This window comes from Alnus glutinosa, chromosome 5, assembly GCF_958979055.1.
Source record: "Alnus glutinosa chromosome 5, dhAlnGlut1.1, whole genome shotgun sequence".
Taxonomy (NCBI): Eukaryota; Viridiplantae; Streptophyta; class Magnoliopsida; order Fagales; family Betulaceae; genus Alnus; species Alnus glutinosa.
Window position 1 is genome coordinate 11,133,222 of NC_084890.1, and position 18,473 is coordinate 11,151,694.

The window sequence follows — 18,473 nt, forward strand, 5'->3', positions numbered from 1 at the left end:
TGGCCACACCCATCAATTAGGGCCGGCGACCTTATAATTAAAAATTGAGAACTTTGAATTATTTAATTTAAACAGATTAATGTAAGATTAATCTATATTATTTTTATACCCGATATCAATATCATATGAATTCAATAAGCGAACACGAATAGTTACTCTAACAACATCAATGCATGTATAAGAGTTATGACTGTAACCTTTATGATATAGTAAGTAATGCTCTGTTTGTTTCGACGTAAAATGATTTTCATTTTAAAATAATTTCGACGAAATTATTTTTAGAAAAAATGATTTTCTCGTAAATATTTTTCGGTGTTTGGATCGCACGAAAAAATTACAAAATTCAAAAATCAGAGTTTGGCAAATGCTGCCGGAATCCGGCAACGTCCGGTCGCAGTTGCCGAATTCTGGTGAGAACGTTTGACCAGATCCAATCAAAATGGCCGGATTCCGGCCGGAAACTTTCAGATCTAGCCGGATCCCTGCCGATCCGACTGGGTTGGCCGGAATTCGACAATATTTCGGCCGGCATACGGAGCCGGCGACCAGAAGGATACTGGCGACCGGATGTTGTCGGACTCCGGCGCTGGTTGGATTTCAACGATCGACAATTGCTAAATTCTGACAATCAGATATCAAACGTGCGTGTAAGAGCTAAAAGTTTAATTTCGAAAAACGATTTACGGTTTTGAAAATCGTAAATCGTTTTCTAAAAATTAAAAAAACTTTTACGGTCAAGCTGAAAACAATTTTCGTTGACCATTATTTTCGTCTCTACCAAACATCGTAAAATGTCGAAATCATTTTTCAGAAATCATTTTACGCCGAAATAAACGGAGCATAAAGAGAAAATAATATATTTACACTTTCTATGTATTTTTTTATACATTCCTATCAAATTAAGTTTCAAATTCATCATTGAATTTGTCGTAAGTAATATAAGACTATCGCTTCTCATTGAGCAAAACCACTTGACAAACTAAATCTAGGACTCCAAAACCGGAATCCACCTCTGATTTCTTAAAGCATCAAACTAAATCTAGAACTCCAAAACCAGCATCCATCCACCTCTGATTTTTAAAAGCATGGTCCATCCCTCCAATTAATTAATAAAGACTACTGGTCTCTACCGCCGGATTAGAATAATCATAAGTATTTAAAACCACAGCAAATACCACAACAGACCAAGACACTGGTCCGAACACAACCAATCAAACAACTGTCTGCTTCTTTGACCGTTTTACGCCACCGTTTGGTCTTGTGAACTTTGCCATACTCGCAACACAGCCCATAGTTTCCAAAAAGCCACTCTTTTTCCGACACCCATTTTCCTAAAACCTATATTAACACAATCAAAAACCCTTCAAAACCCGCAAAAGCCTGATCAATTTTATCTAAACCTTAATCTGCTTAAGAAAAAAAAGTATCATGGAAGCTGCTACTTACCTCGGCTCAGCTGGCAACCCCTGCCCGGCTCCTGTGCCGATCCGCCCCAACGCCTCGACCGGTTCGCTGGGGCGCCACTTGGCCCGGCGGCTCGTGGAGATCGGCGTGAGGGACGTGTTCGCCGTGCCCGGCGACTTCAACCTTACGCTTCTGGACGACCTGATTGCAGAGCCGGAGCTGGAGGTGGTCGGCTGCTGCAACGAGCTCAACGCGGGGTACGCCGCCGACGGGTATGCGCGCGCCAAGGGCGTGGGCGCTTGCGTGGTCACCTTTACCGTCGGTGGGCTCAGCGTTATCAACGCTATTGCTGGCGCTTACAGTGAGAACTTGCCGGTGATATGTATTGTTGGTGGGCCCAACTCCAACGATTTCGGGACTAACCGGGTCCTCCATCACACGATCGGGTTGCCCGATTTCAGTCAAGAGCTCAGGTGCTTTCAAACAGTCACCTGTACTCAGGTAACTTAAAAAAGAAAGATGATCCATATCATATGTGTGTGTTTTTCTGATCTTGATGGGTTTAGGTGATCGATATTCAACTTTAATTAATTGGTGGCTGTTTAATTTAGGAAGATTTGGTTATTCAATTTGGTTTTGAGTTTGATGACTTTGGGTGATATTGAAATGAATATTAAATCAAGTTAAATTTAACCATTTAATTAATATTATACCACTTTCAAAACAATCGATATCATACCATGATAACAAAAGCTGATTTTAATAATTTAATTTATATTTGCAATGGGTAATGTGGCAGGCAGTGGTGAATAACTTGGATGATGCGCACGAGCAGATCGACACAGCAATTTCGACGGCCTTGAAGGAAAGCAAGCCGGTTTATATTAGTGTCAGTTGTAATTTGTCGGGCATTCCTCATTCCACTTTCGCCAAGGAGCCCGTTCCCTTCTCTCTAGCGCCAAAGTATGGATTCTCTCTCGCTGTTAGATTTTGGGTTATGGTTCCAATAATTAACGATGTGCTTATGATAGGATTTACTGATTAATGGGTGTGATTTTTTTTTCGGCAAGTACGTACTTAAAGAAGTATGATGGTAAAGTGCAAAGAAAGGAAGGATGAAGGGTATATACTAGAAACAGTGTGAATAATATTGATAATGATATAGCATGGACTGATGGACACATTTGAAGTAAGCTGTAAATATCTTGATGACACCATACAGTAGAGGAAGAAGCTTGGTGTTTGTCTGTTTATAGTTAACTTCCTATTTACAGAAATACGTGAACAATCTGATGACAATGATATTTCTTGACTACAAAATTTTGGACATATATATATATATATATATCCTGTTAAAAATCTCAGAAAGCATTCTTATTCAGCCATTCAAGCTGTTTATTTGCTTTGTTGCTCTACATTATTTGTTGTCGATCACTCCCATCTCATTGCTCATGGACACATTGAATATTTGGAGTAGCTATATGCTTTCTAGCCAAATAGATATTTGATGAATTCAATTCAAAACCATGTAATCATGTTGGTCAATTTTGGTAAGCTCTGTATTGATTTTGTCTGATGGAACTGTAACTTCCTGGGTTTTCTGCGCCCTATCGTTGTTTGTCACGTTTTAAAGGGAGGAAAGCTCAGGGGATTGGATTTTAGTTACTTTGAAGCATTGGATTTTAGATATATCAGTGAATGGACTTACCATCCTTTTCATGCAGTGCCAGCAATCAATTAGGATTAGAAGCTGCTGTTGAAGCGACTTTGGAGTTTCTGAATAAAGCTGTGAAACCAGTCCTTGTGGGTGGGCCAAAGTTAAGGGTAGCAAAGGCACAGAACGCCTTTGTAGAGCTTGCAGATGCCAGTGGGTATCCGGTAGCGGTTATGCCTTCAGCTAAGGGACTAGTGCCAGAGCACCATCCACACTTCATTGGTACGTATTGGGGTGCTGTCAGCTCCAGCTTTGTTGGGGAGATTGTGGAGTCTGCTGATGCCTATGTTTTTGTCGGACCCATCTTCAATGATTACAGCTCTGTTGGTTACTCCTTGCTGATTAAGAAGGAGAAAGCAATTATAGTGCAGCCTAATCGTGTGACTATAGCCAATGGTCCCTCTTTTGGCTGGGTTTTCATGGCTGATTTCTTAAGTGCATTGGCCAAAAAGCTAAAGCACAATAGCACAGCTCTTGAGAATTACCACCGGATCTTTATTCCGCCAGGCATACCTCTAAGATCCGAGAAAGGAGAGGCTCTTAGAGTTAATGTTCTCTTCAAGCATATTCAGGTAAGTGACAAGAATCACTATAAAAACCTACTCTTCTTTTTTTTTTTTTGTCCTAGATTGTTGAGGTCTATGAAAGGCATGCTCATTCAAACTATTGTGTTCTCCCTTAAAAGAGTTATCCTTGTCAAATGTCTGATACGGGTTGGCACCAATGGTTTAGTATAGATATGCCGGGCTTGTTTGCCATCATTTTTCGTCCCATTATTGGGATTGTGAGATTGTGTCCTCTCCAAAATGGCAACCTTCTTTCGTTTCTTCTTTTTCTGTACCATCCTCATAGAGAAAGTGTTAAGTCTTTATTATGGAATTTTGGGTTGGTAATCAAAAGTGATACCCAATTCACTTATTAATGAAACAGGAGATGCTAGGTGGAGACACTGCAGTAATTGCTGAAACAGGTGACTCGTGGTTCAACTGTCAGAAGCTCCACCTCCCTGAGAACTGTGGGTAAGCTTGCTCTTCATTAAACACATTGCTTTCTAATTGAATACAAGATGTTTATCTGTCAGAAGGTAGCCAATGTTTTATCTCAATTTCATTTAGGTATGAATTCCAGATGCAGTATGGATCTATTGGCTGGTCAGTAGGTGCCACTCTTGGATACGCTCAGGCTGCCAAAGATAAGCGTGTGATTGCTTGTATTGGTGATGGTAGTTTCCAGGTTAGGGATCCCTGACCCTGCCCTGTCGTCGCATTATTGCTTGACCTTGCTATGGAATTTCAATGTTTTGGAATTTAGAGCATAGGATAAAACAGTTTTCCATTTATTCAGGTTACAGCTCAGGACATTTCAACAATGATTCGATGTGGACAAAGGACTGTTATATTTCTAATCAATAATGGAGGCTATACAATTGAAGTAGAGATTCATGATGGCCCGTACAATGTGATTAAGAACTGGGACTACACTGGTCTTGTTGATGCCATCCACAATGGTGAAGGAAAATGCTGGACTGCCAAGGTTAGCATTCATGAATAGAGTTCTAACATATTAATTACAATTAAGAGGAAATGGGCCTCGTAATTTATCATTTTATTACACATTCGCGCTCCCTTTCTCAACTTACCCATTGCAACATGCTTCTTAGGTTGTGAATAAGGTCCAAACTTTTACCAGTTATTTAATACCAAAGTATTGCTTCACCGGTAATTTAATTATCAACCATTTGTTTCTGAACAATGAGTATATTCTGTCGTATTCCATTAAAGGCCCCTGGCCAGAGATATACTGGTTCGTTTGATAATGTTCTTTGGGTGGTGCTTTTTGCTTTTTAATTGAAGAAGTATTCTGATGTGGCATAAAGGTTAAAGTTTTAAGTGTTTTGTATTTGAAGTTGTTTGTTAATGCTTTTATTTTTTTGCTTAAAAGTAAAAAGCAAACCTAAAGAACATTATCAAATGAACCCCATATATTTGTTTTTTCTTTGCCATTGTAACTCATTCTCTTCTCTCGCATTTCATTCTATTATTACTTTTCTTTTAAATGATTGTGTTATTTGAAAAGTATTGTTGTGTTCTGCTTTTTGGCATTCGTTTCCTGCTATTATCCCAGATTTCTTTGAAATCACATGATTCACAAATTCAAATCTGAAAGGATCGGTCAGAACCTTGTATGTCATAAGGTCATAAATACCAAACAAGATTGACTTATCCAAAATGACCCAAAATGCACTTGTGGTTTCCCATCTAGAGATTCTGAAGATGCATTGCAGAATGTTTCTATGATAGCAATATAGCATATTGCTTCTGAAGTGTATTGATGGATTCAGTTGGTAAAATACAGGTACGTACAGAGGATGAACTTACAGAAGCAATTGCAACGGCAACAGGAGCACGAAAGGATTCCTTATGTTTTATTGAAGTATTTGTGCACAAGGATGACACCAGCAAAGAGCTACTGGAATGGGGATCCCGAGTTTCTGCTGCTAACAGCCGCCCTCCAAATCCTCAATAACAGAATGGTGTTAGAAGAGTTCTTTCTGCAGGTTTGAAATTGGTGTCCTGAGCTCTAATCCAGGAGTGTCTTCCAGAAGTAGCAATAAGAGGAGACAGGGTTGCTTAGCTTGAAAGAGATTTCTACTTATCCTGTTGCTTCATCCTGATTTCTGTTGTAAAGAATTTTTATTCCTGTATTACTGTATATCAGTATTGAACCATCTGGAACTATTGTGTATGGCTGAGCTCAACAACTTTGATGAAGAATAAGCATATTTGATGGTAGTGGTAGATGGTAAAACTACAATCTAGTGGTGATTCCATCTCTTATATTTTTTTATTTTTTCTAACCGGGAATCTTTGCAAGGCAGAGCCAGTTCGTGTACTCATTTATGTCGGGCAAACTCTGGACTCATATAAAGCACTCCCTCCACATGGATTGGGTAAGGCTCCGACTTTGCTGTCGGGCGTAGCCCCAAGGAATTGTTTGCCCTAAAGGGGATTTGAACATTAGACTTGATGGGGATGTAACCAAGATCAAGGTCTGTACCACTTGAGCCAAGCCACCCCCCCTAACGATTTTTTTATTTTTATTTTTTTTTTAGCTGATGTGGCAATTTAAATGACATGTGATAGGTGTCGTTCTTAATGGTGCCGAGTAGCGCTGATGTGACATACCATTAGTTTTTAGACGAAAAATTTAATAGAGGTACTAATTCGATTTTTTTCCAAAATCTAAGTACCATTTGTGATACGAATTGAATTACATATTGCAAAAAATTAAAACTTTAAACCATAGGTATCGAAACCCTATTTAAACCTAAAAAAAAAAAAAAAAAAAAAAAAAATAAAAAAAATCTAAAACTAAAAAAGGTAACCGACTAAAAGTCTAAACCTAAACCTATACAAGTGCCGATCGTCGGCTTGACCAGCCAACAAATCAATTACAATGACGTCTACTGGAAGGAAAATAAAAGAAAAGAAAAAAAGAGGTTTACAATCTTAGGCTAATGATTTTTGTGTGCGTACATACTGTTTTATCCCACATCAAATTTGAGTGTGTATGCACAAAATGTGTGCACAAATAACACATCTCATAGTCTTACTAACCATTTTTCAACCAGATAACGTACCTTAGAGCATTCCTAGTAGCCTCACCAAATTTTAGTAGTCAAAATAATTAAAAATTACTTTTCTTTATGCTGATTAACCACTTTTTTAATGCAACCCTAGCAGGCAGTAACATCACTATTTTAACTATTCACTATCACTATTCCATTTAAATAATATTTTTTTTTCACATTTCTTTATTCTTTCTATATTTAATTTTTTTTTTTTTTTTTTTAGTATTTGTCTTTTCCTAATGGTCATATTTTTAAATATTTGTTTTATTCTAAAGGTCATATTTTTAAAAATTTGTATTATATTCTATTATTCTTTACAATATTTAAAATTGCAAATGCCAAGATTTTTCTTTAAAAAAATTATGTTGTGATGCTTTAGAGAACTCGAGACAAAATTGAAAAAAGTTTGATAAAACTTGAGTAGAATTTGAATATAAAAAACCTACCCAAACATGTTTTTAAAAAATAATAAAAAATAAAATGCTACCCAAACATGCCCCTTAAATTCCACAAAACCTGCAGGAATATGTAAACAAGAAATTTGTACGGCACTGAATGTTTAAAGTGTGAAAATATTGTAGTTTAAGAGAAAAAAAAAAAAAACACTTTTAGCCTAAAACATTGAAGAACTAAATAGAGCTATGCGTGATAAAGAAATAAAAAAAAAAAAATGAAGAGAGATAAATGAGCAAATTTTTGTAGTTTTTTTTTTTTTTTTTTTTTTTATGATTTGGGAGTGAATAGTACTCGATCACTATTGTTGGTGTGTGCTATACACTCCCCAATTTTTTTTTTTGTTTATAGTAGTAATGCTACTGTGAGTGATTTTTGTGTGTTTTAATTAAATTGTTTTACCAAAATAGCTAAAAAATTATTTTAGTGAGACTCCTAAAAATGCTCTTAAAGATAGAAAGATCTTCCACTCTTTCGATTGAGCTCAAGATCGAACAAGAAGAATATTTTGTGTGTGGTTACGTACAGGTCCAGGGAGTGGGAGAGATAGATAGTGAATGGCTCGCTTAGGGGTGGGCATCGATTCGGTAGGCGGTTAATTCGGTCGGTTAACCGACTTTTGTCGGAATGCAGTCGGTAAATTTATTTCGGTTAAGTTGGTTAAGCGGTTAATAGGCGATCGGTTTAAGTCGGTTAAGCGGTTGATAGGCGGTCGATTAAGTCGGTAAAGCGGTTAATAGGCGGTCGGTTAAGTCGGTAAAGCGGTTAATAGGTGGTCGGTTAAGTCGGTTAAATCGGTTAATATTCGGTTAATATGGGTAATGAAACGATGTCGTTTTAATTTTTTAAAATGAAAAAAATATGATCAAACATTTAATTTTCACTAAAACAACGTCGTTTCATTTTATGTCGGTTCGGTTAATCGGTTCGAAATCAAAGGCGGTTCGGTTCCGTTACCGCTTAAACAATGGTTCGGATCGGTTACCGCTTAAAAGACGGTTTGGTTTGTCTCGGTTACCAAACCAGCTTTCGGAATAAAATTTTATACCGATTACCGAACCGAAAATTAGTCAGTAAAATCGATAGGCGGTCGATGGCGGTTCGGTAGGCAGTCAGTTGGCGGATAATTTGCCCACCCCTAGACTCGCTGGAGGAGTTAGCTGTCCATGTAACTATGTAAGACTGGAGGAGAAAAGTAGCTCAGCCAACTATGCAATCATCTGAAAGTCCAAGTTTGAATTTCATACACAACTTGACAAGTCTAGTCTACGTCTGTTTTTGTTTTTTTAAACGAGTCTATCAAATAACAGGTTAAACCGGTTAAATATATCGTGTTTGGTCTACTCAACATGACATATTTGTTAAACCGGTCATGTCAAAATTGAAAAATCTTACTGGTTTAACTAAATGAATTGTGTCAAAGTTAAGTGGATCAACACAATCACAACACGTTAATCTGTGATATATAGTAAGCGAAATGGAAACACTTGAATTTTATTTTATCTAAACTACATCTCCACTGTATTGAAATATATTTTATATTCCTATAGAAGATTAGAAGTATGATATATATCTAAAGAAAAAGTTGAATGAAAATAAATATAGTAATCGAGAAATTTGATTACACTTAAACATGAATCATAAATAACTCAATAAGAAGAATATCAATCAATTAATAGAGAAAAGGTGGAATGAATATAAATATGACAATCAAATCAAGAAATTTGAATACACTTGCACATGCATAATCATAAATGACTATAACAAATAAGAAGAATGGTTGAAGTGATAAAAGCATTATTATAGTCTAAATTTGGGACTACAGAAAAAAGAGGTACCAACACAAAATCTATATACAAAAATCTCCCTTTAAACAAAACTAAAACTCAAGCAACATAAAAAAAGAAGAAGAAACAATCAAATAACAAAATAGCTCAAAAAACAGCAACTTCGGTGTCCGGCTAAGAGGAAGGCAATAAGGCATGGCGAAGTGGCCGTGGGATACAGAGACCAATGGAGGAACTGAACGTAGATCTAGCTCTGAAAAAGCTAGATCTAAGAATTTGGAGAAAACCAATGACACTGGGGAGAAGACGATGAATGAGGAGAGAGCCACTGGCACGGTGAAGAAGCCCAAACACTAAAGTAGCGGATTCAGGCAGAATAAATGGTATTGAACGACAGATAAAACCTCAGAAAAAATGTCACTCTATATGATCCCTATTGTCTATGCAATATATATTTTTATAGAGAAATGTTGGAGTTTCTTCTAGTGTCCTTCTATATTGATATGTCACCCTACTTTTTAGTAAAGAAAAACTATAGTTTCATTTTTCTTTATTGTTTTTATTAAAAAATATAAAGTGCTATATCAACATAAAAAGCCTCAAAAAAAAAAAAAAAAAAAAAAAAAAAAAAAAAAAAAAAAACACTTAAAAAGCTCTAACATTCTTCAGCTAACATTCTTCAGCTCATCATTTCTATATATGGTTTTCACTTCTTTTAGCGGTGGCCGGAAAGGGATGAAGTCAACTCTTAATTATAAGAAGCAATCATAACGTACATGCACTGAACAGGCTCTTCTCCCTCCCCCTCCCCGTCCCCCTCCCTCCTTTCTATTGAACCATGGCTTTCTGTTCCTCTTTTTTGTCGCTGAAACTACCGTTTATCAAACTCTTCCTCTTATTAGCCACCGTCAGGGGCGGGGTTGGACAGTCCTACACATCGGTCTTTAGCTTCGGAGACTCACTCGCCGACACCGGAAATACATTCTTCATTAACAAGTCTTGCCAGTGTCTCTTCCCTCCGTACGGGGAGACATACTTCCAACACCCCACAGGACGCTGTTCCGACGGCCTTCTAGTCATAGACTTTATCGGTACGTACGCATCCATGTGTACCCTTCATAAGCCTGGTTTAATCCTTTTTTTCGTACCATATATATATATATATATATATATATATTAATGTTCATGTTCTTAATTTCCTTCGATGGGCGCGCAGCTGAATCTCTTGGGCTGCCATTCTTACAGCCATATCTTGGGATTAACAACAGAAGTAATGCTACAAGCATTCAAGAGGGTGTGAATTTTGCTGTTGTGGGAGCGACAGCATTGGACGTAGCTTTTTTTGAGGAAAGGGGAATTTATAACGTAGCTACAAACTACTCTCTAAGAGTTCAGTTGGATTGGTTCAAGCAAATTCTGCCATCTCTGTGCAACACATCTTCAAGTAAATTTGCTATTTCATCTTCTTCATTTTCTCCCCTCCCCCCCCCCCCAACCCTTTTTTTTTATTTTTTATTTTTTAAATTAGCTTAATTCCAATTTAGGTAGACAAGACAACCTAATATTCAACCGAGTCATTGAATATAAAACAAGAATGTCGTCTTTTGCTTTTAAAAAGCAAAAATCACGTGTATTCCGTTTATAGTAGATGTCAATTCTTTTTTTTTTTTTTTTTTTTTTACCGTAAACTCGATATAAACTTAATATAAAATTAAATATTTAAGATTGAAAAGTCTAATTTAATTCGTTTAATTAAATGGGTTAGGTTAATGTTGATTTATATAATTCGTGAAAAATAATTATTGTACAATTCTTGAAATAACTCTTGTCCAACTTTACCTACGTGGCATTTTATTTTTCAAGAAAATGATACAGCATTTTCTCCCTACAATGGTTTCATCTTTTTTTTTTTTTTTTTTTTGAAAAATAAAAATAATGAAGAAAGTAAAAATAAAATGCTACGTAAGTAAAGTTGGACAAGAGTTATACAACAATTATTTCTCATAGTCTTATACTAAAGCTTTGACATAACCCGAATCCGACACAAGACATAATGAAATGCAATTTTTGACATGAATCGTGAATCTAACAAGAATCCAATATAAAATTAGAAGGTTATAGTTTATTACAAAAAAAAAAAAAGAGAAGATTTTCTGACGTGTCGTTAGAGACGTGTCAGAGGGTTTGACACGTCATTAACGGGTTGTGATGGGCTACCAGTGACGTGGATACCACGTCATTGATAATGTCGTCACTAAATTCAGTTAGTGATGTGGTAAAAGTTGCTATGTCACCGACACATCAGAAAATAAGTCAGGTTCGAGTTGACTTATATAGTTTTATATTTATATTTTGACACAATCTAAAATTGACACGTGAACATAAACTGCTACCCTAATCATTAGGGGACTGGATCAATTTTTATTTTATTTTTAGAACTTATGAAAGATATAGAATTATTTCTAGCTCAGTACAGTTGTAACTTAACATAATTTGATTATAATTAATATAAAGTACTTGACAAGACATAATCAAAGCTACCATGCGATTCATATGTCATTATAATATTAAGTGGACAACAAATAGTGAGATGATGTTAGCTGGACAGCAAGATCCTCATTATGTAAAAACAACATTTTTAAGATCCTTTAATACTACCATATATTAGATTATGAGACAGAGAGTCATAATGGGGCAAATCGCATTCGCTTAATTCGGATCCACGGGTTAAACACTTTTTAAATGTATTCTAATTTCTACATTCAATTGTTTTATATTTGGACGGTTCTCGAACCGTTAGGATAGTACTTAAGTTTAATCTCTGACGTTGATCGTTTGGATGGTGATCTAGCTAACAACGTAACTTTACTATTTTCCCATTAGTTACCGTTTGAATGGTTTTTGGGTGAAATTCCTCCTAAGTATTTAAAATCCATTTTTTTCCCCTCTTGGGCCCTTGCATGTGACTAATTTCACCACTAATATAAACACTTAGGCACTTAATAGGGTTTCCTAAATTCTAATATAGTGCAGGGTATTACAAAGAGTGAGAGGGGAAATAGGACAATGACCAATTGTCACATATACCTTTTAAACTATTACCCAATTATTAATGTATCTCTCAAAGTACCAATTGAGTCAATGTACCCTCATAAACTACCAAACAATATCCATGTCCCTCCAATGACAAAAATAATCTTCATAAAATTATATAAAAACAAAAAATTAAAAATTAGAAAACGAAAAAAGAAAAGAAAAAAGAAATAAAAAATAAGGTTTTTTATTTGTTTTTTTCTTTTAAGATTTTGTTTTATATAGTTTTCAGTCTGGCCATCTCCTTGGATTTTCATTTTTCTTGCTTTTTTTTTTTTTTTTTCAATCTTTCAAAAAAAAAAAAATTGTACTTTTTTTTTAAAAAATTTTTTTATTGTTTTTTTTCTTCTTCGAATTTATAAGGATATATTTGTCTTATGAAAACATTTTTAGGGTTATTTTCGTTTTTTTGTTGCCTTTCGGGGGATAATGACATTTTTTGATAGTTAAGTGAGAGACATTGGCACAATTGATAGTTTGAGAGGCATATTGACAATATAGTTATAATTTGAAGAGGTATGTGTACTTTTTTTTTTTTTTTTTTTTTTTTTTTTAATTTTTTATTTGTACAACAAATATCTGATTAAAAGCAAACAGAAAAGGTTTCGTATTTTCTGTTAATAAAAGAAAAAAAATAGTTAATTATTTCTAACCAAGATATATATTTTTGTTCCATGTTTGGTCAATCTCATATGTTACAGTACGTGTGAAGCGTTAGTTATATTCGTTATAATGTGATCATCATCTTGATTTACAGAATGCAACGACATGTTTGAAAGATCTGTATTTGTGATGGGAGAGATTGGAGGCAATGACTACAATTATCCATTCTTTCTGCTAAGAAGCATACAAGAGATTCGGACATTCGTTCCCCTAGTGATTCAAGCAATCGCTTCAGCCATTAAGGTAAGAATTTATGTTTAGTTACATTGCTGAGAAAATTTATTTTCTTTTAAGTTCCGTTTGTTTGTGCGTAAATATTTTATGTATTTTTTAGTGTTGGGTGCAGTTGAAAAAATGATGATCAATGAAAATCATTTTCAGTTTGACCGTAAAAACCACTTTAATTTTTGAAAATGAAAACCGTAGATCATTTTCTGGATTTAAACTTTTTATTTTTGCTAGCACGTTTGTGGGAATCTGTCATCGTCAAGCATTGGAGTTTGTTAGTAGTCCGAATTTATCGCCGAAGATCCTCGAATTTTGGTGTTCGATTGCCGGAATCCGGCGGCACTAGCCAGAATCTGACAACAGTTGTCAAAATCTTGTGAAAGTGACCGAAATCCTGCCGACCAGTGACAAAATCTTGTCACCGGTGATATATTTTTTGCCGTTGATGATTTTTTCGTAAGAGTCGAACGCCGAAAAATATATTTCAAGAACATTAATTTTCTAAAAAATAATTTCGTTAAAAATACTTAGTACGAAAAATATTTTACGTCGAAATATATGGAGCGGAAGACAAATTTATTGATTGTTGCATTAAGTTTAATTAATATTGTTTCACCAAAGTTGTCACAAATCACCATTAATTAAGGATGGACAACCTGTAAAGGCCCAGCCCATTGAGCCAAGTTAATTCGTTAACTGAAAGTCTTAGAGCCCCATGCAGGACATTACAAGCTAGGTAGCCTAGAGCACAATAAATACACAATCAATAAATTAATGCTGACGCATGCATAAGGCCTTTTCATGATAATCAAAGTTTTAAAATAAAACATTGTAAACATTTACATGAAACTTTTTTGTGCCCGAAGCACTGATCATTGATCAATGATCATTTTGAAAAAAACATTTAACATAAAATGAGATAATTAAACTAAACTAATTGATCCCCCACCACTTAAAATTTCTAGCATCCCGGCCGCCTAACTAGTTAATTTGCTCCAAAATTTTGGAGGCAAAAAACCAAAACAAAGATGAGTAACATTAAAAGTTTGTTTGAGATTGCATCGAGAAATATAGGTTTTAAAATCAGAAAGAATTTTTTTCAAAAGTGCATTTAGACCTTTTTTACAGCAAAAAGATTCAAAGAAATACTTTTTAAGTTTTTCACCGAACGGACCAATTTTTTATTTACTATACTAGTAAAGAAAGAATGCAAGTTTTGAAAAATACTTCATAAAATATTCTAATTTCATTGGTTTTTTCCCCCCTAGCTACTTCTTGACTCTTAAAACTTATTCTTTCACTTTTTACATACCTCGGTCTCATATACAATTATGCTCTGTATACATGGGGTTTTGCATAATCTTGAAGGACTGGGTAACACATATATAGTCATGGATATGCCAATCTATACTAGTTGATTAACTTTTAGGTGTACTCAACTTGACAAACAAGGTGATGGTGCACGTACACCGTCATGAAAATGTCTTTCAATGTGGTGTACTCCATCCCTGTCTTGATGCTGTGCTATATATGCATTCTCCGTTCTTAGACCAAATAGTTTGTTAAAATATTTTTCCATCTCTTGATTTGTGTGATTCATGGTATTCTAGTTATTATCGTGCAACCCAATTGCGAAGAAAATGACCCTATCAATCTACTTGGTCAGCGTTATGAGATAGTTGTAGAATGATGTATGATTTGAATCTTCAAAGCTAAGAGTCGAAATTGGTCCAACGCTAAGAAAAAATGACAGAAATTTAAAAAGTTTCTCTTCTTATCACCGGTCCAAAGAAGCACCTATATATCTATAGCATTTGGTGAATGAAATATATGTTGATTGCATCTGAACACTGCCTTGCAGGAGTTGATTGATCTAGGGGCAGTGACTCTCATGGTGCCCGGGAACCTACCAATTGGATGCTCTGCTGCCTACCTAACATATTATGAGACCGCAGATAAGGAAGAATATGACTCTGAAACTGGCTGTCTAACGTGGTTAAACAAGTTTTCAGAGTACCACAACGACCAGCTTCAGAAAGAACTAACTAGGATTCAAGCACTGCATCCTCGTACCAATATCATCTACGCTGATTATTACAATGCTGCAATGCGTTTTTATCGGTCTCCAACCCAATTTGGTAACTCCACTTTCCTAATAATTTGGGCAAACTTTACTTCATTACCACCTTGATTTTTTATCACTTTTGCAATCATACTCATGAATTTTTTAAAAAATGTTAATTTAGTATATCTATCTTTAATTAATTAATTAATTTTTTTAATTTCAGCCATCCGTTAGAATTTTTTGTTAAATCCTTACAGAAAGTGTCAAAATTTCTAAAATACCCTATATTTAATAGCAAGGATTTAGGCTTTAATCAGGATTTAGCAAAATTTTCAAAATACCCAGTTAGCCTAAATCTTGGATTTTTTTTTTTTATTTTTTTAATTTTAAAAATTGGTATTTTGAAAATTTTGACATGATTTAACGGAAAATCCTAATGGAGGGGTGAAATTGAAAAAAAAAAAAAAAAAAATGAATACACTAAATTGACATTTTTTAAAGTTTAAGGGTATGATTGCAAAAGTGATAAAAGATCGGAGACACGTGGTAATTAAGTGAAGTTTTCTCTAATAATTTACTTGATATATAATGCTTACGGAATTAGTATTTCTATAAATTCTTGCATAGTAATTGGTAGCGACATGTCCATCATAGGGTTTATTGGAGGAACGCATACAGCATGCTGCGGAGGGGGAGGCCCATACAATTATAACGCATCGGCGGAATGCGGCAGTAATCCGTTGGTGCGTGCTTGTGATGACCCTTCACAGTATGTTAGCTGGGATGGTATGCACTTAACAGAAGCGGCATATAGATTGATTGCCGAGGCCATTATACCACAAAATGTGACTGCTGGATATTCCTATTACTACACAAGTAAATAAGCTAGCTAGCAATATTGGTTCATTTGTGTATTAATATTCCCTTGTATGATTTTGGCTTATTTGGATGACCTTCTTGGCAAACTATGATTTTTGATTATTGGACTGTTTCCATTAAAGTTGTTTCATTAATTAATTCTCTGACCCCTTCGGCTTTTACAAGCTACATGTTCGTTGCTTTGCTTAACACACCATATATCTTTTTTTGAAATAAAAAGAAAAAGAAAATTAAATATTTACATAACAATATGGGAGAAATACATTTAATCTATTGAAGTATATACGCCTTTTCGATCTTATTTTCAATGTTTAAAAAGTGACAATGTACATGCTCGAAGTTTTTTACTTTTGCAATTTTGCCCATTTATTAGTCATTTTTGTATTTTTTTTTCTACGGAAAATGAACTACGTTCGTCGCAATATTGCCCATCCAAAATGCCTTCATTTTCCCTTAAAAAAAAAGAGTAAAAATGATGGTGGTTGTAACCACTCCATGGCCAAACGAGGGTGCTGAGCGAATGCATCTAGCCAGAATGAGAGTGGCGAACCTTCCCCTTGGCTCGTGGGGATGGTTCACCCGCCCCCAATTTTTTATTCGGAGAAAATGTGAGTATTTTCAACTTTTTATCTGCTAAAAACTCACGTGCGTCATTTTCGGTTAAAGAAGACAAAAAGGGCCAACAGAAGAACAACATTGCAAAAGTTGAAATCTTCATAGGGTACGTACATTGCAACTTTTCAATATATAGAAAGCAAGATCCAAAAAGCATGTCTACTTAGAACTCCCTAAAAATATTATGCAATGAAACATATAGCTGTCCTTGGATTGAGCAGACACATGTGGTTTGACTCACTCACTGGCCGGCTAGGGCCACAAAGATCGGTGATCGTTGCAGTAAAAGCATGGGGCAACTAATGCACGTAAGTGACGTGAAATTGTTAATCCGAGGACCACATGTTGCCCATGCGGTCTGCTTTCTTGTGAGCTTGATGCGGTGGAAACCAATCGATTGGACAGACGCCCATATCATATGCACGGTTACGTAAATTTTTTAATATTTTAGTTGTCATGCAATTCACCACTATTAGCCACGAATCGGGATGGATTACTCAAAAGAAAAAATAAAATAAAAATAAGAAACGTATTAATGTTGCTAAAATTGCCGTGATTATAAAATAGTGGATAACGGAATGCATTATATTACAACCCCCAGAAATAATATATGTGTGAAAAGCGAAACCTGAGAGAGAGAGAGAGAGAGAAAATTTGAGCATGTTAGACCTTGTGTTCTGTTTGTTTTCGGCATAAAATGTTTTATGAAAAATGTTTTCAACATTTTTTGGTGTTACGTGGAGGTAAAAAATAATGGTTAATGAAAATCATTTTCAGTTTGACCGTAAAAGCTTTTTTAATTTTTGAAAAATTATTTACAATTTTGAAAACCGTAAATCGTTTTTTGGATTTAAATTCTTCATTTTTTGCACGTACGTTTTAGGAATTCACTACCGCCAGGCACTGGAGTTTGTTGGTAACTTGACTTTACCGTCAAAGATCCTCGAATTTTAGTATCCGATTGTCAGAATCCGATGACGTAGCCGGATTGTGGCGTACCAGATTCCGGCCAAACTGATCAGTACGGCCATAATCTGGCCAGTGCAGTTGGATTCCGGCCAGTTTTGCAGGAATTTGGAAATTTCTGTTAGAATCTAGCGACTTTACTAGATTCCAGCAAAGTTGACTGGAATCTGGCCAGTACGACCGGAATTTGGCCAAAACTGCCAGGTTCCAGCCATTTTTTCAGGATTCCAGCCAATTTGGAAATTCCTGTCGGAATTCGGCGACTTTGTCAGATTTCGACAAATTGTCTTGAATCTTGCTAGTACAACCGGAATGTTGTCGTTGGAATCTGATCCCTGAATTTTAGTATCCGATTGCCAGAATTCGACGGCATTTGTATGAATTAGGCAAAATAGGCTGATATCCGGCGACGTCGCCAGATTCCGGTGGACCAAATTATGGCCAAACTGATAAGTACGGCCAGAATCCAGCTAGTACAGTTGGATTCAGGCTTTTTTTTTTTTTTTTTTTTTTTTTTTTTTTTCTTCTAGATTCTAGCTAGTTTTGACGGAATTTGAAAATTTCTGTTGGAATTCAGCGACTTTACTAGATTCCAGCAGACCAAATTTTAGCCAAACTAGCCGAAATTTGACCTAGTACGTCCGGAATCCATTCATTTTTTCGGGATTCCGGCAGATAAGATTTCAGCCACACTGGCTGGAATTTGACCAATACGATAGGATTTCGGCTAGTACAACCGGATTTAGGTCGTTTTGTTTGATTCCTCCTGTTTGGCCGGAATACTATCGCCGAAATCTGGCGACGACGGTCGGACGTTGTCGGATTTCGACGACAGTTGTTGAATTCCGTTTTACGCCGTTGGTGATTTTTTTATACGAGCCAAACGCAGGAAAATATTTTTAGAAAAATCATTTTAATTTTTTTTCTAAAAAATGATTTCGTCGAAAATATTTTACGATGAAAAAAATTTTACTT

The 18,473-nt window shown here is 35.5% G+C and overlaps 2 protein-coding genes across 2 annotated transcripts; both read left to right on the forward strand.

Moving 5' to 3' along the window:
- The first annotated feature begins 1,195 nt into the window (after nucleotides 1-1,195).
- On the forward strand, nucleotides 1,196-5,910 carry LOC133868042 (pyruvate decarboxylase 1). The gene is made up of 7 exons (XM_062304844.1): nucleotides 1,196-1,905; nucleotides 2,204-2,367; nucleotides 3,129-3,690; nucleotides 4,049-4,137; nucleotides 4,234-4,351; nucleotides 4,463-4,651; nucleotides 5,474-5,910. Exons 1-7 carry the CDS (start codon nucleotides 1,429-1,431, stop codon nucleotides 5,642-5,644), a joined length of 1,770 nt encoding a protein of 589 aa, XP_062160828.1. The 5' UTR covers nucleotides 1,196-1,428; the 3' UTR covers nucleotides 5,645-5,910.
- A 3,797-nt stretch (nucleotides 5,911-9,707) lies between these two features.
- LOC133869376 (GDSL esterase/lipase At1g31550-like) lies at nucleotides 9,708-16,051 on the forward strand. Its single transcript, XM_062306354.1, has 5 exons — nucleotides 9,708-10,080; nucleotides 10,206-10,433; nucleotides 12,840-12,988; nucleotides 14,835-15,111; nucleotides 15,693-16,051. Exons 1-5 carry the CDS (start codon nucleotides 9,828-9,830, stop codon nucleotides 15,920-15,922), a joined length of 1,137 nt encoding a protein of 378 aa, XP_062162338.1. The 5' UTR covers nucleotides 9,708-9,827; the 3' UTR covers nucleotides 15,923-16,051.
- Nucleotides 16,052-18,473: the final 2,422 nt, after the last annotated feature.